The 24,045-nt window shown below is 52.0% G+C and overlaps 7 protein-coding genes across 7 annotated transcripts in view; 3 read left to right on the forward strand and 4 right to left on the reverse strand.

Moving 5' to 3' along the window:
- The window catches only part of ETH_00023060 (CTP synthase, putative), a gene marked incomplete at both ends in the record, with an annotated part of 2,580 nt that extends 1,690 nt beyond the window's left edge, over positions 1-890 (forward strand). Inside the window, one exon of the mRNA XM_013378767.1 lies at positions 36-890. Within this exon, the coding sequence (XP_013234221.1) occupies positions 36-890 (855 nt within the window). The remainder of the gene's footprint in view (positions 1-35) is intronic.
- A 2,655-nt stretch (positions 891-3,545) lies between these two features.
- ETH_00023065 (nucleoside-triphosphatase, putative) lies at positions 3,546-6,906 on the forward strand (the record flags this gene model as incomplete). Its single annotated transcript, XM_013378768.1, has 4 exons — positions 3,546-4,152; positions 4,480-6,351; positions 6,453-6,685; positions 6,853-6,906. The coding sequence occupies 4 exons, from the start codon at positions 3,546-3,548 to the stop codon at positions 6,904-6,906; spliced, it is 2,766 nt and encodes a 921-aa protein (XP_013234222.1).
- Positions 6,907-8,780: 1,874 nt separating this feature from the next.
- On the forward strand, positions 8,781-9,952 carry ETH_00023070 (uncharacterized protein; the record flags this gene model as incomplete). Its single annotated transcript, XM_013378769.1, has 2 exons — positions 8,781-9,227; positions 9,434-9,952. 2 exons carry the CDS (start codon positions 8,781-8,783, stop codon positions 9,950-9,952), a joined length of 966 nt encoding a protein of 321 aa, XP_013234223.1.
- Positions 9,953-10,748: 796 nt separating this feature from the next.
- Positions 10,749-11,504, reverse strand: ETH_00023075 (uncharacterized protein; the record flags this gene model as incomplete). Its single annotated transcript, XM_013378770.1, has 1 exon — positions 10,749-11,504. One exon carries the CDS (start codon positions 11,502-11,504, stop codon positions 10,749-10,751), a length of 756 nt encoding a protein of 251 aa, XP_013234224.1.
- Positions 11,505-11,690: 186 nt separating this feature from the next.
- On the reverse strand, positions 11,691-12,017 carry ETH_00023080 (alpha-galactosidase A, putative; the record flags this gene model as incomplete). The annotated part of the gene is made up of 1 exon (XM_013378771.1): positions 11,691-12,017. The coding sequence occupies one exon, from the start codon at positions 12,015-12,017 to the stop codon at positions 11,691-11,693; it is 327 nt and encodes a 108-aa protein (XP_013234225.1).
- A 543-nt stretch (positions 12,018-12,560) lies between these two features.
- On the reverse strand, positions 12,561-21,980 carry ETH_00023085 (SNF2 family helicase, putative; the record flags this gene model as incomplete). The annotated part of the gene is made up of 11 exons (XM_013378772.1): positions 12,561-12,831; positions 13,061-13,191; positions 16,885-16,959; positions 17,194-17,313; positions 17,709-17,991; positions 18,133-18,221; positions 18,470-18,574; positions 18,833-18,936; positions 19,238-20,025; positions 20,188-20,600; positions 20,952-21,980. The coding sequence occupies 11 exons, from the start codon at positions 21,978-21,980 to the stop codon at positions 12,561-12,563; spliced, it is 3,408 nt and encodes a 1,135-aa protein (XP_013234226.1).
- A 650-nt stretch (positions 21,981-22,630) lies between these two features.
- ETH_00023090 (uncharacterized protein) lies at positions 22,631-23,561 on the reverse strand (the record flags this gene model as incomplete). The annotated part of the gene is made up of 2 exons (XM_013378773.1): positions 22,631-22,807; positions 23,094-23,561. 2 exons carry the CDS (start codon positions 23,559-23,561, stop codon positions 22,631-22,633), a joined length of 645 nt encoding a protein of 214 aa, XP_013234227.1.
- Between the last annotated feature and the right edge of the window lie 484 nt (positions 23,562-24,045).

The raw sequence follows: 24,045 nt of genomic DNA on the forward strand, positions 1-24,045 counted from the left end.
GCCCCCCGCGGGTGTGCATCGGGATCGTGGGGAAGTACACGGGGCTGCAGGACTCGTACCTGTCGGTGGTGAAGGCGCTGGAGCACGCCTCGATGGAGGCGGGAGTGGAGCTGAGTCTGCGGTGGATAGAGAGCAGCAGCCTGGAGTGCGCAGCAAACGAGGGCTTTGCTGCAGCGTGGGCTGCGCTGGCAGCAGCAGCAGCAGTGGTGTGCCCCGGGGGCTTCGGCGACCGCGGGATCTGGGGCAAGGCGCTGAGCGCGCAGCACTGCAGAGAACAGAAAAAGCCCTACTTGGGGATCTGCCTGGGCATGCAAACTGCAGTGATAGAGTTCGCGAGAAACGTTTTGGGGCTGCATGCGGCGGACTCCGAAGAGTTCAACCCGCAGAGCCCGCACCCCGTGGTGGTGGCCATGCCGGAGCACAACCCGGGCCACAAGGGCGGCAGCATGCGGCTCGGAAGAAGAACTACTTGCATTCGAAGTCCGGAGAGCCTTGCTGCTGCGCTTTACGACAAAAAAAGTGAAGTTTCCGAACGCCACCGCCACCGCTTCGAGGTCAACCCGGTGTACGTACACCGCATGGAGCGCGCCGGGCTGCGCTTCGTCGGCCGCGACCCAAGTGGAAACCGAATGGAAATTGCGGAGCTTCAGAACCATCCTTTCTTCATTTGTTCGCAGTTTCATCCCGAATTCACTTCCAAGCCTCTCAAACCCAACCCCCTTTTCCTCGGACTCGTGCTTGCTGCTGCGGGCCTGCTGCAGCAGCGCCTCCAGCAAAACGGCGGCGTCCTCAGGCCCGGACACATCTACACGCAGCAGCTGCTGCTGCAGCAGCAGCAGCAGCAGCAGCACGAGACCGACAAAAAGGAACACACAACAGACGCACACTGACGAAACACACAGACCTCACTGAACTCCCAACTTGCTGCCGGTGCACACAATTGCTCCTGCTGCGGCGCACGCTGCAGCGCATGCTGCAGCGCCGGCTGACGCCTCTGCCGCAGCATATCAGCAGCAAGGGACACAAACGCAGCAGCAGGGGATGCAGCAGCAGCAGCAGTTCTTGCTGCTCCGGCTCTCGCCTGAGCCAGCGCCAGGGAGCAAAATGCAAACAAAAGTTGGGCATAGGAAAAAAGCTTTTGGAGACCAAAAGGGGAAAAAGTAAATTGGGGAAAAGGACAAGTTGGAGACAAATATGTGACTGCAGGAACAACAGCAGCAGCAGCAGCAGCAGCGGCAGCGGCAGCAGCAGGGGCTGCGGCAGCAGCAGCAAAGTGTGAGGCGCAGCTGTGTGGGCCTTTGCGTGTCTTTGTACTTTTCAAAAGTTGAGTTTTGTTTCTTGTCTTTTCTTTTGTCAACAAACGACGAGCAGCTAAAGCTGATCTGCCAAAATAGAATTTTAATATTTTCCAAACAGTGAAATTAAAATACAAAAAGGAAATAAGAATTAAACTTTCTAGAGAGCCAGAGACACATTGCAGAAGTGAAGTTCTTATTTGCTGCTCCGTGATGCTAAGAAGACCAGCTTGCTGCTGCATTTGCTGCGGCACTAGCTGCAGCACTAGCTGCAGCACTAGCTGCAGCACTAGCTGCAGCACTAGCTGCAGTACTAAGGCCGAGCTCCGCAGCGCCGAGCTTTTCCAGCTGCTGCTGCAGCAGCTGCTGCAGCAGCAGTAGCCTTGGGGCTGAGGACAAGCTGGCTGCCCTTTGGGCCCAAAGGCTGCTCGCAGGGCAGCAGCAGCGCAGCAGCAGCAGCACATCGGGGTGTCGCAGCAGCAGCAGCACCTTACGGGCCTCGCAGCAGCAGCAGCAGCAGCAAAAAGGCCCTGCCTCTTGGGTGTGGGGCCGCAGACTTGTGCCTTTCAAGTGTTGAAATCTTTTGTCTAAATGCATTTAAAAGCATTAAAAATTCGGACTAAGTTTGTTTTTTAGGAACATTTATCTGTGTGTGTGTGTGCATGCATGCATGCGTGCATGCACACACATTCTATATTTATGTTCATGAGCTATTTTGAGCCATTTTTCGGGCTTTTTGAAGCAGCTTAGGGATCCTAAGAATCCCCAGCGCCAGTTCTCCTTTATTAAACAAAAAGAAAGCCTTTTTTCCCCTTCGTTTTGCTTTTTGAAGCATTCCCGCTGCTGCTGCTGCTGCTTGCAGCAGAACTGGTGTGCGGCGTTGCAGCAGCGCGTGGAGCTAACTGGCTACCTGCAGGCAGCTAAAGCCCCAAGGTGCTTCGTGAAACTCGGAAATTTCTTTAATTCGATGTAGAGCTGCTGCTGCATGCAGCAGGGGCTTCCCGGGCAGCAAATTAAAGAGTAAAAAGAACTTTTTGCTGCTAGAGTGCTGCACTTTGCTGCTGGCTTTTGTCTTTTGCTGCTTTTCTTTGTCTCTGAATGCCCGTCACCCAAACGCGGTCTGCAGCGCCGCGGCGGCGCACGAAAGCCCCAAAAACCCGAAATAACGCGAAATAATTAATTTAAATTAATAATTTTGAATAATTAAAACAAATTTGAAGCGAAAATGCGGGAAAATACCGGCGAAGACAGTGAAGGCCATGTGGGCCATCGGTCCGTCGACCGTCGGCCCCCCGCGGCTCGGCGTCGAGAAGGCTGCGGGCTGTTGGCGATGCAAACTGCGGGAAACAACGGAAAAAAATATAATTAAAAGATATTTTATGAATTAAATTGCAAAAAAGATTCATTTTGCACTTTAAAGAAGTAAAATTCACGAAGAGTGATGGAGAACTCGCGCCACGGACCAGGGCTGTGCGGCTGCGACCGCTAGTGGCTGTGCCCTGGGCCTCATCGGTCTCAGTCTGAAAACAAGAAAAGAGAATAAAGAGAAATAAATAAACTTAACCATTTTGTTCTTTATCTTTATTGCTGCACAGCCACTCCTGTAGCTTCTACTGGGTTTGTGCTTGCGGCGACGGCTGCAGCTTCTCTCCTTTCTGCTGCGGCTCCTGCTGCTACTGCTGCAGCAGCTGCTGCTGCTGCTGCTGACGCCGCACACGGCCTGTCTCTTTGCGTTTTGTTTGCATTTTGCACTTTTGCTCTCTAAATTCCGAAGCCGGCAGGGCCTTCTTCCCGCGCCTGAGTCCTCGAGACTCCAAAGAAGGACATTAGGGGACCGGCAGCGCCTCAAGTAGGCAGACAGAAGCATTTGTCAGTCTCCACTTGCAAATTTAAACTCTTATTCATTCTTCTGAAATTCAAAAACGGTTCTGGACAAGTCCCTGCGGATGCACCTCAGGTGCACGTACACCCCAGCCTGAGCCCAGTGCCCCGGGTCACTTGTTGCAGCTACGGCGCCCCTGCAGCTGCAGCAGCAGCAACAGCGCTGGATGTGAGTAGTACATCAGCAGCTTCACTTGTAGCAGCAGCACCTGCAGCAGCAGCAGCAGCAGCAGCAAGCTGAGCTTTGTCCCCCTGTAGTCGACAAAAGATAAGCAGATTGTGTATCTTTTTGCTTCCTGCTCAGGCTCTATCTTGCAAGACAGCGCAGTTCGTCGAATTTCTCCATTTTTTTCATTTCTTTTTAGCGGCATGACTCATAAGATGAGGTCCCGCCTTGCTGCTGCTGCTGCTGCTTTGCTGCTGCTATGCACGGCAGTTGGCCCCAGCCCCTCCTTCGCGCTGCAGCTGCGGGTCTCGCCCTCGCGGCAGACTCAAGATGACTCTGCACTAACTGCAGAGCTGCCAGCAGCATCAGCAGCAGCAGCAGCGCCAGCAGCTCCAGAAGCACCAGAGGCGCCAGCAGAAGCAGCACCAGCAGCACCCGCAGCAGCAGCAGCACCAGCAGCGCCCCCAGCAGCAGCAGCAGCAGGTGACGCGCAAGCGGATGTACAGAGTCAGACAGACACTTTGGAAGCCTCGCAGCAGCAGCAGGAGCAAGGCGCCGAGCCGCAGCCACCGCAGCAGCAGCAGCAGCAGCCGCAGCAGCAGCAGCAGCAGCAGCAGCAACGGGAGGAGCCCGAGGAAGCAGCTGAGACGAAGACTGCAGAAGACCGCGAGGCTGCGCTGAAAGCAGTAGCACTCAGCCGCGTCAGCAAAGCCACCAGCAGCAAAGACTTGGTGGGAGTTGCAACTGCTTTGAGTTCGCACTTGCACTCCGCCACAAAAGCTGCATGCGGCATTCAGCCTTCAGCTCCAAGTGAGTTCTTTTTCTTCTTTTTGTTTTTTCGATAACAAGAAACATTTAATTATATTGCAGCTTTGTAAAATAGACTTTTCTAGATAAAGTGCTATTTGCTGCTTCGTTTTCCCGTCTCTTTCCCGTTTTTCGTTTCGTTTCGCGTTTGCTGCCTCCCCAATGCTGCTGTTTCTGCATGCAGCTGTGCTGCCTTTGCAAATCGAGTTTTTCTTCTTTTTTGAGTTCAATTTCCCTACCAGAACCTTCCATTTTGTGAAATTAGTCTGAAACTTGAATTTGTTCTGAGTTTCTGCACAAGGCTTTGTGTTTGGTTTCGAGTTGCTGCAGCGGAGCCGTCGGAGCTGACGGAGCTGCTGCTGCTGAGCCGGCAGTGCCGGCACTCGTCAAGTCCAGTGCTGGTGGTGGACGGCGGCAGCACAGGAACTCGAGGAGTTTTGTTTCGAGTGATGTCGGAAAGCTGTTTCGGGCTGGGGCGGCGGGTGTTGCCGGAGAGTCTGCGGCAGCTGGAAGAAGGTCCGAAGTTCGAAGGGCTGCGGCAGCTGATGGAGAAGTGGCTGGACGAAGCAGCAGGTCCTGGCTGGGCTTCGCGGGCTGTGGACTCGCATGCGCTGCTGCAGCAGTTCCCGCGCATGCGGCAGCAGGCTGGAGACCTGCTGCGCAGCGTGCTGCGCAGCAGCGAGCAGCTGGTAAAGAAGTACTTCTCCGAATATGAACAGGAGGAAGCGAAGACCGTGGGCATTCCCGTGATCTTCTTCAGCACTGCAGGAGTTCGAGACACGCACGACTGGTACCGCCGGGGTCTTTTTGCTTCCTTCATCGAAGCCATTAACAGCTACTCCAGTTCCCAAGGCTTTGTGTTCTTCACCAACGAAGAGTGGACGCGGCCAATCCCCGGAGTCGAAGAAGGCATGTTGGCTTTCGTAGCTGCGAACCAGCTGCTGGGGCGCTTCGCGCGCGCCAAACAAATCAAAGAAAACCTCGAAAAAACCCAAACCCCCGCGGAAAGGAAGCAGCTCGAAACCCTCCTGAGCCAAACCCTCACCAGCATCGTCGAAGTTGGCGGCGCCTCTGCACAAATTGTCTTTCCCGTCTACCGAGTCGGCAGCAGCCCCTCCTTTGTGAACACCACCAACTTGACCACTGGGGGCTACTTGAGCAGCGACTTTCCCAGCGTGGACATCATGTCCACTTCCTACATGCAACTTGGCGCCAGCAGCGCCACTGGCATTTTCTACAAGTCCTACTGCAGCAACCCCGACAACCTCCGCAACGGAGTTTGCCTCAACCCCTGTCTTCCCAAGGGTTACCAGCAAGAGTGCTCCACGGGGGATGTTTCGGTTTCCCCGGAAGGCGCCGTTGCTGTTTCGAAGCAGCTGCAGCGCCAGCGCCTGAAACCTGCAGCTTACTACTGCACTTCGACAAATGACGAAATCGCAAAAAAGGCTCTCAACCGCCTTTCTTGCATTGCTGCCGGAATCAATCCTGAACAGCCTCTGGAGGAACGCCTCGCCATCGAGGGCTGCAGCAAAATGGAAGGCACTGGCGACTTCGCTGCATGCGCTGCTGCAGTTAGCAGCATACTTCTCGACCCCCCCCTCCCCCTCCCCGCCAACCAGGAAGCCTCCTACACTGGCTTCGACACTGTGGGACAAATTTTCGACTTCATGTCCACAGAAGCCCCCATTGTCATCACCGGGAAAGCCCTCGTCTTCCCCATTCGAGATCTCCAGAAACTCGGACTCCTCAAACCCTCTTTCCAGGGGGACCCCTGCGAACTCAAAGAAGCAGCTACGAAGTACTGCAGCGCCCCAGTCGTCAGAAGCGCCTCCGGCGCACTCGTACGCCAGCTGCAGCCGCAGCAGCAGCAGCAGGGAGCGGGCGGAGGCCCCGTGGAGGTCACGGTGAGCAGCGTGAACCTCGAGAACTGCTTCAAGCTGGGCATGAGCCACGGGCTCCTGCGGCTGCTGAACAAAAGCAACATCCATCCCTCCAAGATCACATTTGCCATTGACATTGAAGACCCCAACAGCAAACAAAAGGTGGGAGAGTACGGCTGGCCCCCAGGGGCCATTCTGAGAGCCATTCTAAACCAAAGAAAGTGGAGCACTTTGGCTTACGAACTTGGCAAAAACCACACAGTGCGGGACCGGTGGAACGCAGCGCACTCGGCCAGCGAGCAACAGTCTGAGGAAAATGTCAGTATGTAGCACTGCAGCAGCGCCAGAGACTTTATTATTTATTTGCAAGTTGCTGAGGCCGCAGCTGCACCAAAATGCAGAATTGCCATGCACCCGCGGAAGCACCACACCGGCAGGCCTCGGCACAACTGCGTGACAACCAGCAGCTGACAAAGAGCTCGTGGAAGCAGCAAAGACAGCCATCTCACGAGCCGCAGCAGCAGCAGCGGCAGCGGCAGCAGCAGCGGCAGCAGCAGCAGCGACAGCGACAGCGACAGCAGGCAGTGTTCGGTTTTGAATGTTGTATTGCCGCGGGGAGAAACTTTCAAATGGAGAGAAGAGAGGCAGACCATATGGTGCTGTCCCTATTTTTGTGTTTTTTTCCTGTTCTCTCTTTGTCTTTGTTTATTTCGTTCGCGGAAAGCAAAGGCCGCACAACGCGTATTGTTTTTAGCAGAGGGCAAAGGGCTGCGCCCCCCTCGCCAGTTGTCTTTGAATTTTATAATTTTTATTTGCATCTTAGGAGAGACTTGCAGCCTCCACGGAACCTTCTTTCACAAAACTTCGCCAATCATGAACGAGACGGAAAGAAACAAATGAGCAAAAGATGAACTAGCCGCATGCAGAGGCAAAGGCACTACACAGAAGTCAGAGGCCAGCAAGGAAAGCTGCATGCAGCTTGCCTTCTTAGCCTCGGACATGAAAGAGAGAGCAACGCGTAGAAGACAAGAAATAGAAAGTGTGAGTAGCTGCAGCACACATGTACAGAATAAAGTAGAAGACAGGCGACTGCAACATTGCAGCTCATGTACTCAAAAGAAACCTGAACCCGGGGATCATAGATGGTACGCTAGCCTCTCGTAGGCTAGATTACAGCCACACTTAGAGGCGCTAGATCCACATAGGGAGAAACGCTGATTTGGGGTTTCTCTGGCGGCCTCAGCAAGCTTGAGATAATCTCCAAGTCCCACTGGGCTGATTTCGACAGCTAGGGCGACAATCTAACCCTGTAGGCCCCGTCGCTTCATGGAAGTTCACTGAGGCCTGAATAATTCCTAACTATTTGTATCAGTAACTCAACGCAACACATTGCACTCAACACTATGGGATGAGGGAGTGGATCCCGCAAGGGATATTGTCACCCTCGCCGTTTGATTTTCCAAAATCCCAACTGGATCAGGTGGTAGACTGAGAACCACGGCAGTCGGCAGGTGTGCGTTCTAGGGGATTTGAGGTTTTTCTTTGTTATTTTCTCTGGCTAACTGGCGGGTGAAGTCTGCAGCAGTACAGGATCTTGAGGGCTCAACTGCTCCACTTCTGCCTCCGGAAAACAGGTTTAATATGTTTTAATCGATTTCTATACTCAGTGTATATCACAAAAGGCTGGAAAAAGGCAATTATTGGCTGCCGGTAAGAAGGTCATCTGTCCGTCGAGCGCCTCCCGCGTCAAACTAGCAGCAACTGGGTGAAGGCTCGCCAACTAGTAGTTCTGCCTTAAGTGCGAGCCCCCCTTGGCGTCTAAATCTTATTAGCATTTGTTTCTACAGCAGAGGTACATTATCCGGGCGAGTCTCGAGTTCCCAAGTTGCTCTTACTTGAACACTGTCTCAGGGGCATCTTCCCTACGCCCAGCCCCAAACGGCGTTCTGCTGCCAAGCAAGCCATGAGGCTCAATCGACTTTGAAGCCAAGAGATATGTCATTAATTAGCTGCAGTGATGCTTTCCTATCAACCCACTCTATTTTGTTCCCCGGACCTAAACTAGTTCTAGTGCCCGGCGCTGCGCTTCTCACTCCACCCCTGCTGCAGGAAGCTGCTGCTGTTCAGTGTCCTTTTTTCTGTGGTTTCTGCCCTTTAGCTGAATTGGTCAGATTGAGTTTAGTTGATAGGAAAATAGCGTTTTTTGAATGTTTGCATATTACAACATATTTTACTGCCAGTACAGACATATCGTCCCCGGTGCCATCTCGAATCACTCGTCCACTGGAGCCTCTTGCTAACTTTTCTGGTAGTTCATCTTTCAGCGCTGTCCTTGTTAATCAGCAATTGCGATTAATGGCAGAAGAAGACCAGGTACCCAGAAGGATCCTACGCAGAGGAGGGGGAGGCGGCTTCTGGTTTCTGAACTGAAACGGCGAGTGGCAGGGTGAAATCCAGGTTCCTTTGGTGCACAGTGACTAGAAGTGTGCGATCTTGATAGAAACTGGCTAGAAAAAGAACCGGGCATTTCCGTCGCGCTCTTCCATACCTCCCCCTTTGCTGCTCATTGCCTCGTTCCCTTCCCTCTCTTCTCCGCTTCTTCGTTTCACTGCCTTCTCTGTAGTGCTGGCTGACGAGCACTGCCAATTTCTTGTCCCTTTGTACCTTCCACTGATCCCTTACAGCCACTTGGTCTATTGTCTACATTTCTACTAATTTGTGCATCTGCGGCAGTTCGTCTCGCGACTCACCATGGCGGCTTCAAGGGCGCGGCGGTGGCTCGTTTGCTCTTTCTTCTCCCTCGCACTCTGCAGTCATGTTCTCGCTGAAGAGCCCCACACTTCATTTTTCCAGTCTGTTTCAAAGCAGGAAGACGAACAAAAGGCGCAGCAGCAGCAGCCGGAGCCGCAGCTGCAGCAACCGGAGCCGCAGCAGCAGCAGCCGCCGCAGCAGCAGCTGCAGGTAGAGCAGCCACAACAACCACAGCAGCAACAGCAGCCGCAACAGCAGCAGCAGCAGCAACAGCCGCAACAACCGCAGCAGCCGGAAGTGCAGCAAGGTCCCATCTTGCCCGGCAAGGAAGCAGAGGTTGATCGCATTCTTGCAAGCCCCCCGCGCTTTTTCCATAGTCTTCTCGGTGCTGTTCCCCTGTCCATATATGGGAAAGACAAAAATGGGAACTACTTGGCGTTTTGCCAAGTGAGATGCACGCTGCATAGCATCAGTGGTGCCTGCAGCTGATCAGTACTACCTGCAGCTGTCGACTGCTTTTTCGTTGCTACAGGTCTTTTGGCTGTCCATGACAGAGTGACTCGGCTCTTCTGTAAGCCTGAGTCCGTCATATTTTTGCATTTGGGTTGATAGGGCATGTTTCACTAAAAATGTGTTTCTGTTTTGTGTTTCAGAGCGGCTCCATCGTGTGGGACGTCGTGGAGAAGATGACTCACGAGCAGCTGAGTGATTTCATTCGTTACTTTGCGCTTTTCTTCTGGAAACATGTGGACAAGAGGGCCAGCAGCGAACTGACAGTGGTCATAGACGCAGGGGGCTTTCCGTTCAGGAAAGTGGTAAATGGCAGCGTGAAAATGGTGCTGGATTCCATTGTGGAAGGTCTAGAAAGCACAGTGCCGTACGTGGGGGAGCGGACAGGGCAGGTGTTTCTGATCAATGTGCCCTCATTTCTGAATCCAGTTATTGTCCTTGTTACCAAAATACTAAGAAACGGTGTCAACCTCACCTCTTACGGCAGCCGCAGCAAGTGGGAGCCGGCCCTGAAACGGCATGTGGGCGAGCAGCACCTTCCTAGGGAGTACGGCGGCACCAACAGCACCAAGCTGCACGAGTCTGTGGTGGTGAAGTACATTAAGCATTCCGTTGAAAAAATTCTTAGAAGAAAGGCACGACATGGAAACAACCCAAAATAATACAACGTTGTGTTGTGGAGTGTTGAGTTCAACGTGACACGGCTATGCTTGTCTGCTCGTGCATGTCGCACTCGCACCTGCTGAATAGTGCTATTTTATAATGAACTGCAACGCACGTAGTTAATGGGTGGGGCTGCCAGAAATAACGCCTCAGCGCACTTACTGGGTGGCGGCTGCCGCTGCCAACACCGCCGCCACTTTAAGGGCGTAGCCACCCACCCGTTATTTCAAAAGGCCTCGGCTTAAGCCGGGGAACGGGGCACTGACCGCCCCAGAGGGGGCATAGGCGCCGACGTTGCCAAATTGCTGCCTCGACTTGGCAGCGCATGTGCATCTTGAATGGTTTCAAGCAGTAACAGCGTGGTGGAGGGAAGCTGTAGCGCCAGCTAAAGTGCCACTGACAAATAGGCTCTGTGGCACGGAAAGAAGAAGCACTATGCCAACTTACGTACACCCTGAAGTCTACCACGTGCAGCAAATGTCCAGACGCGGACACGTAAACGAGGTGATAGAGAATGAGACAAATATAAGTGGATACAACTTTAAAGCCGATATCGCACGTAAGACACTACCGTGCTACAACAGTCTGCCAAGTGCAGACAAGACACGAGCTGATGGCTGCACTGGAGAGGAGAGCAGAGATTTTCTTCGGCCTGAGTGCATCTCACGACTAGAGCCGCCTTAGAAATGGAATATAGACAAAGGCCTTCAGGGAAGTCTTCGCCTCGGAGCAGCACAAGATATCCTGGCTGGCCATCGCTACTGCCATTGGTGCTGTCGCCGTCCTCAGCGTATTTTACTGTGCATGGGGCCTCTCCACCAGACTCTCTGCATCTCTTTCTTTCCCCAAAGTCTTCTTGCGTAGCTTCCTAATTAACAGAGCTCTCCACGCCGCTACAATGCCCATGCACACCAACACAGCCATTCCACACAGAAGCAGCCAGGCACCGCCAGCACTTCTGGTATTATTCGTGCTATTGCTGCTGCCGCTGCTGCTGCTGCTGCTGTTCGCGAGTTCATCTGCTTTGCGCTGCCGAAGGCCTGTGCTTGAGCCTTCCTTTGGGACGGAAGATTCGTGGGGCTGCGTGCGCGCCTGCGTGTGCGGAACGTTCGGCTCCCCGCTTTGCTGGTGCGGCTGTTCGTGGCTATGTTTGCCATATGTGTGGTGATAGTGATGCCTCTTTTTGTGGTGCTTGTGGTGGTGGCCTTCGTGGTGCGACCACTGTTGTTCTCCCACGTCTGAATCTGCTGCTGCGGCCGCGCTGCCGCCCAGGGCCGACGCGAGAACCACTGGCAGCAGTAGCCCGAACACGGTTTTAAACGCAGAATCAAAGAGCCCATTATTTTTTTCTTCATTTCCAGTTATTCTCCCGAACCCGCCCTCACGTGCTTCGACACTCTTTATCTCTCCTGGGTTTTCTCTGTGCAGCAGACGGCTGCCCGCAGTGAACAGAGGTGCAGATCCGCGCTTGTGCAGCACATCCACTGTAAGCAGGCCCCCAGTGCTGCTGCTTTTATTGCTGCCTTCCTGGAAAATGTGGGGATTGTACATTAGCGAAGCCTCTTCATTTTCAGCTCTGCAGCGAAAGTGAAAGAAACATAAACACGAGACAAGCCGCTCCTGGCTTTCCAACTGCCCAAAGGGAAGGGGTTAAAGCCTACAGGATATCTGCCTCTGCCTGCTGTGTGCGGCTGTACTGACAGAAGCAACACAAAGAAATGCGATGCAGCTTGCGACTTACAGATCGTCAGTCAGTTCTACCTGCAGCAGCACCGCCCCCAGCTGCTGCAGCGTATAGGTCAGCGTTTGCTTGTCATCTTTTGCAAGCCGACGCTGCTGGGTTTCCCAAGCCTGCGATATCTTGAAGGGCACGGGCTTCTGCAGGTTGCACCAATTCATTATTTCCGTATGCGATGCTTTGATAGAAAAGGGCTCACTCCTCCAATTTAGAAGAGCTATCACGTGGTCGCCATCCGCCAGCTGGCGAGACAGCATGGAAACGCCGTCGGCGGCGGAGATACGGCGGACTGTACAGAGGCAGATACGAAATTTTGTCCGTGTCATCTTTTGTGATTCTGTCTCTTGCTTACCATCGCAGCCAATCAATTAACTAAACCAGACTACAGGAATAAGACAGTGAAAGGCCCGTAAGGCATAAATACACGCTGAACCCATTTGGTTCTTGCAGTGAGGTGGATACAGAAGACGAACCTGTTCCCCTCATCGGATCTGCAAAAGCCGCCAGCAGCACCTTGTCCTCCAGCAGTCTGGCTGTGACATTTAAGAGTAAGCAGGACAAGACAGTCTCTATGCAGAGGCAAGTAAGCTCTTGAATTACTGTAGGGCGGAGAAACACGGATTGATGAGACATATACAGCACAGTTGCTCAGAGCGATCCCTATCTGACTGTCCAGCCCTTTACCCACTTTGCATCTTGAAGTCAGCGACACTGGAGGCTTGGACGAAGGCACGAGATCCAAGGACAGCCTGAGGCAGGAAACAGTGTCACTTTGTATCACGAAGGTGTCGAGGCAACAGAAAATGGTGTGGGCGGCAAGCATTCAGAACTGCCTTGTCTCTCTTTGCATTTCATGTGCCTTGTTGCATTCAACGTTTCATCCAATATAGCTGAGACCTCTCTGTTCGCTGGCTACCGCTCACAGCCATTGCTAGATTTGTCTTTAGCTCTGCCTCCGATGACGGGTCCGACCACTGCCTCTGGAGTTTAGGGCTGCCTCTCCAGCTGACATCTTCACCGTGGGGCTGTGCAAGTAGCCACGAGTCCAGCTCAGCCGCTAACCGTGACCCGCCCTTAACTGCTCTTCCGTTATCTATGAACTCGTCGCACAATAAATGAAAGTCCTCAAAGTCTTCATCACTGCAGCAGAAGGAGAAGGCAAAGATACATGTACTCTTCAAGCCCCTTGCGAGCAGCACACTGGACAATATTTTTAAAGTGGCTTTCACATCCCTAATTTTAGTTTTCAGCTCTGGCTCTAGCCATAGCCTGATTTCTCGATTAGGTTTTACAGTTGCATTAGCAACAGATGCGTTGAATTTGCATTGACTTAATACTGAGGTCAAGCTGCTTTTTCATTGCATCTCACTCTCCGCTATCGGAAGATTGCCTTGTCCACGAACAAAGCAGCGAAAGAGGCGCCTTCTGGGAATTCACCACTTTTCTCCACTCTCTAAACTCTAAGAGAGCCTGCGGAGTGCTGCTGGCACATGAGTTCAGCTGCAGCGGACACACGCAGCCACTGTTCATGCAGTCTCAAGCATGAAACAAACTAGACGAACTTCTGCATGCTGATTTTACGCCAAGCTCGGAATGACATAAATAAACGCCTTTTACTAAACTTTCTAAAGTGAAAGGAGCCCGTGCTCGAAATAGATCAGGTACTGCTTGGTGCTTGGTGCAGGCGTCAAAGGCACTTTAGTACTAGTTTAGCCAATCGCAATTGGGGTGGCTTCACCACAAGAATTAGCAAATGCACTTGCCTTCAGGAAGTCGACACCCCAGCTAGTAGCTGCACGCACGATATCCGATGCCTCGATCCTGCGTTTTGAAAGCAAAAAGCAAACCCTCGCATTTCAGCAAAAGCAGGAAGAATGGCAGTGTCTAAGTTAGTTACTCAGTCAATGACGCATTAGTAGAAGAGAGCTCATGTACCAGGCAGTGCGGCCAAAATATTAATGCGTGGTGTATCAATAAGTAATGGAAACCTAGTAATGTCATACATGAACAGTCAAGAATGAAGATAAAAGAATAAAACTGTATATTGAGGACATGGGAAGGACTGACAGATTGGTAGCTCTTTCTTGATTGTATGGGTGGTGGTGCACACGCCATCACACTACAGAGGGCAAAATGTGTGATGGAGACTACTGACTGCACTGCTTTGGCCAGACTGATAATATTGCATATTCACAGCGCTTTTGAAAGAACAACACTAAAGCAGAGAAAAGTGCTCGGTGGCTTTCTGGTAAAGTGCTGAGCTATGTAGATGTCGGAAAATTCGTCCTCTATCAGTGGCAGTGAAACTAAGGATTACTTGTGGGAAGCTACGAATCCGTATGTATATGGGGAAATTAATGAACATTTAATTCATCTTGTGTAATATATATGGCGGAAGGGAAGGAAGACTAACCCGTATGTGTTCGGCTCGTGTTCAGGACAATTTTCTGCTGAGACAGTGAGACCGAGACCGAATAGGAGTCCTCGCAGGTGGACCAAAGCCGCAGTTCTCGCAACGCCGCCAGGAAAAAGAATGTCATTAGTCTGAATAACTTGTTTTTCTTCCTTAGTATGCGTGGCAGTAGGCTGTGCTGCCCACTGTTTTGCAGACTTCAGCCAACAGCCATCTACCGCGTAGTAGCGTTTGCCATGCTTGTAAGTGGAGGAAGCTGCAGCATCTTTGGCACAGTCTATGATAGCCTGATTTGTCAGTTCCCCATTCTCGCAAGTCCCGGCTGGGCAATGTGTCACACATAACAAACGAATATCGCAGTACAACCCTGCTCTGGTGGGCCTATTTTTGTCTCATTGTGCAAAATGAAGTTCTACAAGGTTCTTAGAGGTGGTATCTTGGATGCATGAGCGTTTATTGCTTGTGCTTTTTGATTTAGTACTGCTTGGGCTATTTTATATTCAGGATTAGAGGAGCTCCGTGCCAATCTGAAACTCACCGGCCCAAGACGAAAGAAACCATCCTAAGAACCCATCTCCTCTACCCTCATTTACTCCAGACGTTTGTGAAGCTTCAAAACCAGTAAAAAGAGACCAGTGCAAGGGGCTTTCATTTTCTTCTAGTTCTTGGACCAGCGGCCCTTCCGTGACTTGTTCTTTCACGCCTAGATCAAGTACTTCGTCCGCCCCAGTATAAACGCCCGATGGCACAAATAAATTAAGACTGAGGGATTGCACGGGGAAAGCTACTATAAGAAAAGCTAGAACGCATAAAGGGTCGAAGCGGGCAAGCCGCGAAAGAAAGCGAAGTTGGGAGATTCTCATGGGAACGACAAGACCTGTCGGCCGCACTGGGTCAGTTCTGTTTCCAAAGGAAAAACAGCAGCAAAGCAAAAAATATTCTGTATAAAACAAAAGGAAATGTTAAAACATGCAAGCAGGCATCAGCCGGTCCTGAACGCGAAAATGTGCAATGCCGGTCAAAATGGTTTGCAAGTGGTCGGTGTCTTCCTGACCGCACGATGGACCGTGGTTCTGATCTAGCCTTCCCATGCCTTGAAGCACATAAAACAAATGCAAAATATGAAGCCGTCGTGAAAAACTGCTTGAAATATGTGTTCGGAGCGACGTTCTTGCACTCGGCACACACCCCCCCACACACGCTCCCTGACCTCAGGTGGCGGGAGCGGCCTTGATGGGCCACTGCTCGGCTACGCCCGACGAAGAACACGCATTCACCCATGCTAGTAATAGACTAAACAAAACTATTTTTCCCGTATTTTTTCTTGAATTGCTGGGCTTGATCGGTACTTCTGTGGGGGTTTGGCGTCATGCGGGAGTGTTCACACCTGCTACTGTCATTCTTTCAAATAAAGGATACGATTCTCGTGCTTCCAAGCCAGACTACACTGTCTTATCAGCTATATAGAGTTTCCCGTCCTTTCGTCAATTTTCACGAGCAATCCCTACTGGCCGACACAACTGCTTATCCTTGTCTTCTTTGCGCATGAACCACCTAACCACAACATTTCGGTGTCCTTAAAACCCACGCAGTTTTGTCTCATAGTGTAGTAAGCCCACCTCAAGACTTTTACCTAATTCATATGGCGCAGTTCGCTACTTCACAGAGAACTATTCAAGAACGGGGGATCCTCCCCAGCAGCTCTCGCCAGCACTACAACCAATAGCAAATAGCCTGATTAGTCTCGCCGAATGCCCTCACTGGAGACCTCTCTAATATTAAAAAGACACTGCTGTAGCACCCCACACGACGTTACGCAGCTAAAGGATACACGTGGCTTAATCTCAGCGCCTTGTGGGGCCTGGCAAGATGTCCCTGGAAGTGGTAAAACCCCGTGGAGCATTTGCACTGCTCGCACAGAGCGACGCCAGAAATGCCAATGCAACAATACTAAACAAGGTGGGCCACAATATTCGCTCTGTTTCTTCGCCTCTTGCAGCATCACCCGTCACGCCTCAAACACACCAGCTCATCGGGCCACTGTTTTGAGTACTCTAGTACTTCAGGGGCCATCTCTGCTAGGAAAAAAAACTGTAATATGTCAGCTTCACTCAAGAGCAGCTCGACTGGATGCCCCCTATTCTGTAACGTTTCGAAGCGCGGTATCCTGTACAACAGCAGTAGGTTAGGTTGACTTCCACAAGGGGCAGGGCGTTGACTGCTTAGTAGACCTAAAGTCATTTCAGATTTTGCGCACTGCCCACGCCGACGTCTCCGTAAATGCGGACTAAAAAATACGAAATGAAGGAGGAATAGTTGGCGTGCATTGCACACACGATAGCAACATTACGAGAGGAAGCGAACTGGGGACCACGTAGCTCGCAAAAGCAAATCTGAATAGCTGCTATTTCTATGCCCCATGATGAAGTGCATAGACGGTCGTGATATCCTGTACAGTCTTTCGCAATTCACTGTTGTGCTACGGCGTAGCCCATAGACCCCGCGGCTCAACAAACAAGCGGCTGCACAAGTTATCTTAACAAATCTAATGCTGCCACCACTAAAGGACAAAGTACAGGCCAGGCCGTCAACAGGACTACGGAGACGAACTCTTGGTGCCCGGTGGACTCAGGTGCATAAGCGGTTCCATTCCATCGACGCCACCATTTTCGAGTGAATCCTGTAAATAAGAGCGAACAGGTGACGTATTCATGTTGCAAGGAAACAAGACACAGCAACAAACAGGCTTAGAGGCTAAACGAGTGCATTAAGCGCCTTACTCGCAATATTGCTGCTTGAAGAACTTCCGAGTTGCCTCCAAAGGCGCTGTCCAAATCCAGCTTTCGCTGACAGCACTGAATATCATGCAGCACATGAAGAAGAGAACACGCAACTCAGCTCATTCAAACTATCTTCTCATGACAAGAATGTGAGGGCGTGCGCATCATTTATATCCATATAGTGAATCTAGTCATGTGCTCGGCACTGAAAGGCCAAGGACTACGCCGAAGATGCTAAAGGTAAAGCTTCCCGCAAAAACATAGTCGTGAGCAACAGACGCATGACTGCCCCAGTTTCTCAAGCCGAACCTTGAGAATAGACTCTTCCACTGTGCCTCGACAGCAAAGGCGGTAAACTGTCACTTCGTGAGTTTGGCCCAGGCGGTGCACTCGGTCTTCAGCCTGTCGGTCGTTCTGCGGATTCCAGTCCTGTATATGTCGCACCAGAGCAAAATGACCCCAACTCGTTTTGTGAAACGAAGAATGGTTTCCGCCACTCATACACGGCGTGTATCGAAACATTTATAGCGAAATCACGGAGGAATGACGTAAGCCACAAGCTGAACTTTGGAACCTCCTTGACCCAACAACAGAGGTGGAAGACCAAAACGAAATTAGTTTATGATGGAGTTATAATTTCGAGGTGCAACGTAGGTAATAGTACGTCTAGCCTAGCCCTCCGATACTGGCTAGCGTAGGCTACGAAGCCTACAGCTAGCTCAGCTCATTGTGCCACTTATGACGAACAAATCGGTGCATCCCCAGAAGGTGGAGTAAAGCCAGCCTAAGCTTCACATCGCGCATCCCTAAGTTATATTACTGACCTGATCTAGAAGAATGACAGTGCGCGCTGCAGTGAGGTTAAGGCCTTGCCCGCCTGCCTTGGTAGATAAGAGAAAAGCAGTGCATTCTTCAGTCTGATTAAATCCATCAACAAGTCGCTGTCGCTCTTCCACGACGGTGGAGCCGTCCAGTCTACAGAATCGCAAAGTCGGCAAGTGCAGCTGCAGCGCCTCCTCCACAACGTCTAGGAAAGTCGTAAATTGGCTGAACACCAAAGCCTTCTCTCCCTTGTTTTGCACTTCCTTCAGAAGTTCAAGGGCCTTTCTGAACGCACACAAAACAAACTCAAAACAGCAAAATGCGTCAACTACGCGCCGTGCAAAAAAGACATTAACAGACAAGCCAAGGACATGCTGCAACGCTTGACACCTCCACTGTGGCAGCATTCTGGCTCTGCTGACAAACCTTAGTTTCGTGCTTTCAAGGAATGCCTCCGCAGGCAGTGCAAGGTCGGCAAGCTTCATGTCTCCCTGTTCGGCTAGTAAGCGAACGCCCTAAAAACAAGGTCCACACAATGCTACACAGAATACAGTGCTGCTCCTCTCTACGTTACTCTGTTAAGGTGGCCCTTTGCCAGCACTTAAGCCAAGCAGCTTATAAACACAAGGAACGGAATGGCTCCATGAGCAAAGTATGGCTCCTTGAAGCCATACAAATCCGACAAAGGAAGGAGCAATTCTAGACCTCAAGAGCTGGGCAGCATCGAAGCTATCTCTTCCTGAAGGCGGCTCAATTTGCCTACTTGGTGTATTTCGTAGTCGCTCCACTTATCAAATTCTGCGCGGATTTTCTCGATAGGATTTCCTTTGAACCCGTCCACATGATAAGCGTAATGACGCGCCATGCGCTGCAGACAGCGAGACCACGAGAGTCGCACACTACAAGCTAAAGGAGATACCCCGGTCCTGAAGCGGTAGTTTGACAGAGCGAGGCACCCTTAAAGTTATTAGAAGGCAGACCAATACATTGGAGGATGCTGGGAGAAACAAGTTCACACGGAGAACACAGCCATATAAAATGTATTCGCACGGCACAGATAGCAACGGCCGCCTTCGTGCCTTTGCTGAGGCAAATAAGAAACAACTCATGGCAACTAATTACTCACATCTTTCTGCTCCGAAGTGTATCGTCCCTGCATCAAGAGCGAATGATTGCATATACGCCTCAAGCGGAACAGGAGGCTACTCACAAAGCGTTTCCCGCCCGCTTCTGTGCAGAAACCGGAAAAAAGACGCAAGTGTACGAGTTGACATCGGCGCACCAATCTTGAACAACAAATACAAACAAACGCATCTGTGCAACAGGCGTGACATACAAATACATACAGACCCACACAAATACTGAGGTTTGCTCCATTCCACAAGGCAAATAGTATCGCCACATCTATACGCAGACGACTGAGGGTTGCTGCGTCCTCTACCGTTTGAGCCGTAGGCCCTAGAGTTCACGAACTAGAGCTCTGAGGAAACGGATGACACATTAATGGGCCCCAGGTCTCTTTGACACTCACCAGGTTCTCTGGAATCTCCCTCATTGGCCTGCTGGCCGCTTGAGCCTGTGTCCCCCTTCTGTGCTGCAGTGCCAGTGCCGCTGCGCGCGCTGCTTGTGATCTGGTCTGTGTCGCCGTCAAGGGCAAACGACTGAGTGAGCCGCCTGAGGGAGAGGGCGAGGTCGGACTCATGCTGCCGAACTTCCCGTAGGTAGAGGGTCTTCTGGGACCCTTCGAGCTCGCACCGCAAAACTATGTTTGTCTTTCTTGGAAGTTCTTGCATCACTTCACTCTTAAGACGACGCAAAATAAACGGCGACAGCACCCTCTGCAGGCAAGTCACGTCGGCAGGCAGTCTCCCGACTTCGCTCCGCTTTGCCCCCCGAGAAGCCAAAGTCGCAAAGGCGCGGCTTAAGAAGCTTCTGTCATTCGCATTGTCGTTGTTCTCTTCTTCAGGTGTATCCGTAGTTTCCCCCAGCTGCTTTTGCTGCTCTTGGCCGCTTCCGGCACCGCTGCTGCAGTTGCTGCTATTGCTGCCACTGTTTCCCTCGGCCTCTGCGGCTGCAGATGGAGGCTCGGTTTTGTGTTGCTGCTCTGGCTGCAGCTGCTCCTGCCGTCCTTTTTGCTTGTCTCCCGCCTGCTGCGCCTTATTGGCTTTGAGTTTCGCCTTTGCCTCGCAAGCGCGCTGGCGCTGTGCTTGCCGCTCGAAGGCGGTGAGGGCCAAGTCGAGGGACTCGGAATCAAACACCGCAGGCATCAGGAAAAGCAGCAAATTGCGCAGCTCACCAGTTCGGTTCTGAATAGGTGAGCTGCTCAAAAAGACAACAAAACATAGCATATCAACGAAGTCAAGCGCAGTGAAAGTATCCACAGAGTCCTAGGTGACTACGCCGTGGCTGTTTCCGACTTCTCCCAACATGTTGGAAAACTTCGGAAGTTACCCGCTGTGTATCATGTCCCATTGCGCTCACCCTGTCAGCAGAATGCGCCTTTCACAGCGAGCCATTTTGTTGATGTTCTTATAAACCTGAGAATCTTTGTTTTTTAGCGCGTGAGCCTCGTCTACTACAAGATAAGCAAACGGCCTCAGCTGGCGCAAATACTGAACATCCCATTTGTTTGAAAGCGAATTGACAGAGGCCACCAACACCCGAAACGGCGTTGAACCCTGCAAGCTGTCTATACACTCCAGGGCAATATTGCGCCGCTCAGACTGTTTCCCCGCATACTTCACGACTCGCCCAGCCAAGTGAGGGGCCCAAGTTTCCAGCTCTCGCACCCAATTGTCCACGAGAGACGCAGGCGCAGCGATGAGAGTTGGGGTGGACAAAAGACCGCTGGAATACGCGTAGTTAAAAAACACACAAGTCTGCGCGGTCTTGCCCTGAAAACGCAACGGCAGTAGGAATAGCAGCAGCATCATGAAGCCTTTATGAGCCAGTTATACGCAGCACTCCACTAGGCCAATTCGTCTCATCTGCTCTACAATATAGCGGCCTTATAAATATCATTCAGTTTCCGGCATCTTGCATAGAAAAAATGCCACGAGTGCCAAGCTGTGTAACCTCCTAATACTGTCACTTCAAATGGCTTGTACTATGCCTAGCGAAGGCATCGAGTATACTCTGCTGCAGTGGCTGTATACAAAGAAAGGCTATCCCTATGGCTACACTGGATCCGGGGTCCAAGCTCTCGTGAGCGCGTAGGGCCTCTTGAAGGGCCTGGAGCTGCGTACAAGTCCCATCTCATCTGCAAGAATGCCGTTTCTGTTGGCCTTGTGCATGGAGACTAGCCAGTGGACTCCGCATTTCTGGTAGTCTTTGAGGCGTTCCCAGACCTCCTCGCAGTGCTGCTGCAGGGCCTTCGGAATGCCCAGTGACGTGCGGCAGTGGCAGCGGCCCTCCCCTATCTGCTGTCGGACTTGAGTTTTGCCCTCCTCTGTGGGGCCCCCCAGCTCTTCAACCAACAAGTCGGTCATGGCCTCCGACTCCTGCAGACAGAGCTGCAGCGCGTCAAGCGACTCCTCGTCGCTGTCTGAAGGCTCGCCTTCACTGGTGCTGCTGCTGCTGTTCTTCGTGTTGCGGCAGACACTCCGTCCGCCCTTAGAAAGACGCCCCTCTCCAGCAGCAGCACTGAGCTGCTGCGCTGCAGCAGATGACTCGCCGTCGCTGCTCGTGGCCCCACACGCAGCAACTCCCCCCTTCAGCAACTTGCGCTTCTTCGAGAGGGTTTCCCCGGGCTCCTGTGCTGAAGCAACTGATGATGAACTCCTTTTGCTCGCACTGCTGCCCGACTTGCTGCTGCTCTTGCTGCTGCTGCTCTTGCTCCCGCTGCTGGCGTGACTCGGGCGACTCCGGCTCGCCCCGCTGTGCTTGCCCCCGCTGCTGCTCCCAAAGGAAAGCCAGCCCGACCGGCCGCCCCCTCTGTCGTGCAGGGAAGCTACACGCGAGGGGGGCGTTGCTGGCTCAGCAGCATCATCTGCAGCATCAGCAGCAGCTGGCCGGCCATCGGATCGCGGAGCCTCTGCTGCAGAGGAGGGCGCAGGGTCTGAAGGCGCAGAGTCCTTCGCTGCAGGGGCAGAGGAGGACCCCACCTCCTTCGCGTCCCTCACAGCAGCAGGAGTGGCAGACTCTGCTGAAGCTGCTTCCCCCTCTCTCTGTGCATCTTCTGGAGAGCGACTGTGGGGGGGTTTGGAGAGCGATGAGCTGTTGTCTGATGTCTGCCCGTAGGCAAAGCGCTGCCAGTCTATACACTCCACCGGCATCTCCTGGTTGCATGCACTCTGACCCAAGTAGCAGCAGTCCGCCAGATGTTTGCTGCGTGGCCAAGCAACTGACCCTCAGTCAGCAACAGACAAACAGCGGCCCCCAGCTACACAGAACGCCCTCCAACAGTCTCAGCCCCAGCAAAGAGTAGATAGCATCAGGGACGACCAAAAACAAAAGAAGCAACGCAATCCTATCACCCACTATTCGTGCAACCTCCAAAGTGCAGGGAGAAGGGCTGAGAAGCAGAGGGGACGGTTAGGTGGAGGCAGCGTCAAGGTGGGCTGTGACTGCATATGATGGGCGACTTTACTTCATTTGTGGCGCCTTTGCGGAAGAACAAAACATATTTCCAAAACAAACGCGAGCTGTCTGTTTCCGGCAAAACTTGTACCCTACAGATATTGCTGCAATGCTGCTGCCACCGTAACAAATCCAGACTAAGAATTCAGGGAGAGCCGCTGAGTTATCCCCGAGGGAACGGGGAGCTGAGAGGGCCACTCAAAAGGGATACATCGAACAGTATAAAGCGATAAAAGACAACCGGAGAAGCAGTGGGTTCCTTATTGTGAACTACAGCGCTGTTGCCGCCCTAGAGGTGGGGAAGTAGAAGCCGTTCCAGTGTAGGAAGTGGAAGGCCTGGAAAGGGCTAAAGGCGCCTGAAGACGGCCTTCACTGTTTGCAAGAGCCTAGTGCCTTTGTCCTGTAGGAAGACATATTGCAGCAAATTCAAAGAGGTGAAGCAGGGGTCAGTCAAGTGGGGCCCCAGGGGCTGGGGCCACCTCCACTGCACAGGGGACTTGAGCTTTTTGCACGAAATGCTCCTCTAGAGAGACACCCGAACACTTATTTTAATGGTACTGTGTATACTGGTTTGCTTATTTACGTACGGAGGTGCGCCCAGTTGCTCTGCGTACGCATGTGCAGCTATACACAATCATCCCATGCCACTCTTGTTGCGGTGCACATACAGTCACTAGGGGAAGTGCTGCATTGATTTCACATTGTTTCACGTGCATTTAGCTTTAAGACATGCTTTCTTGTGATCATCGGTTCAGATTTCATCATCACATTCCTAGCGGTCGTAATGCTCGTGCCCCCTGGCATCTCACCGCACAGAAAGTTATGGTGCCGCTTTCACGGCTTAGTGTGCTGTGGAGCTGTGGAGTGGCCAGAGTGTATGAAGCAGTAGGCGTTTTCAGCACTGTAGTCGTATCGTTGTCTATGAGAGGCAACGGTATTGCCAAAAAATCAGCAGTTGTGGCGCTGGCGAGGCAGGTTACGTATGAGACTGTTATTTGCTGGGTTTGGTTCTGAGTATCTGTTGTGCCGTATATTTTTGTGCGCCCTGTGCCGCTGCGCGTTTCTCCTTTTGGGGGAAAAACGTTGAAGGGATCTACGAATGATGCTTCTGGAGGAGTACCAGCTGCTGCAAGAGTGTGCCGGTTGTCGAAATTGCCTCGGCCTCTGATGTTAAGACGGCGCTTGGAAGTGTGGAAATTTCGGAAAGCAGAAACAAATGATATTGTCGGTATGGCATTAGCTGCTAGAAGAAGCTGGTATCCTAAGTTTGCTGTCATTTTGTCGGCATGAAGAGCGCCAGAAACTGCCAAACGCCAGAAACGACTTAACTTGCTTCATGTTCTCACCACATGTGACGTTTCTGGGGTTGGCAAGAAGTGCATGTTGAAGATTACTTCACGTGTTTCATCGACAGCTGGTGGAGAATATTACATGGCAGACCATTCCTGCACAGCATTCTCATGCATTCTTTCAAGCAGTGGTCTGAAAATAGTATCTTACGTTGAACAAGCACCGGCCGTTATTTCATACATGCGCTGGTGCAAGGAAGTGGTCTGTTTCTTGCCTTTTCTGGTGGCAGCCAATCTGCTTTTTAGTGTGCTTGGAGTAACGGGAAAGGTAGCAAAAGACAGAACGGAGAATGAACAGGTTTTGGGGATGTGAGACCGCCATGTGCTGAGCAGAGGGGGCGGATTCATGGATTTAAGGATCCCTGCTTGAAGTGCAACACACACACCCGCGTCGTAGTATCTGTAACTCCAT

The sequence above is a fragment of the Eimeria tenella genome, genomic scaffold (genome assembly GCF_000499545.2).
Source record: "Eimeria tenella Houghton genomic scaffold, Eth_scaff98, whole genome shotgun sequence".
NCBI classification, from domain to species: Eukaryota; Apicomplexa; class Conoidasida; order Eucoccidiorida; family Eimeriidae; genus Eimeria; species Eimeria tenella.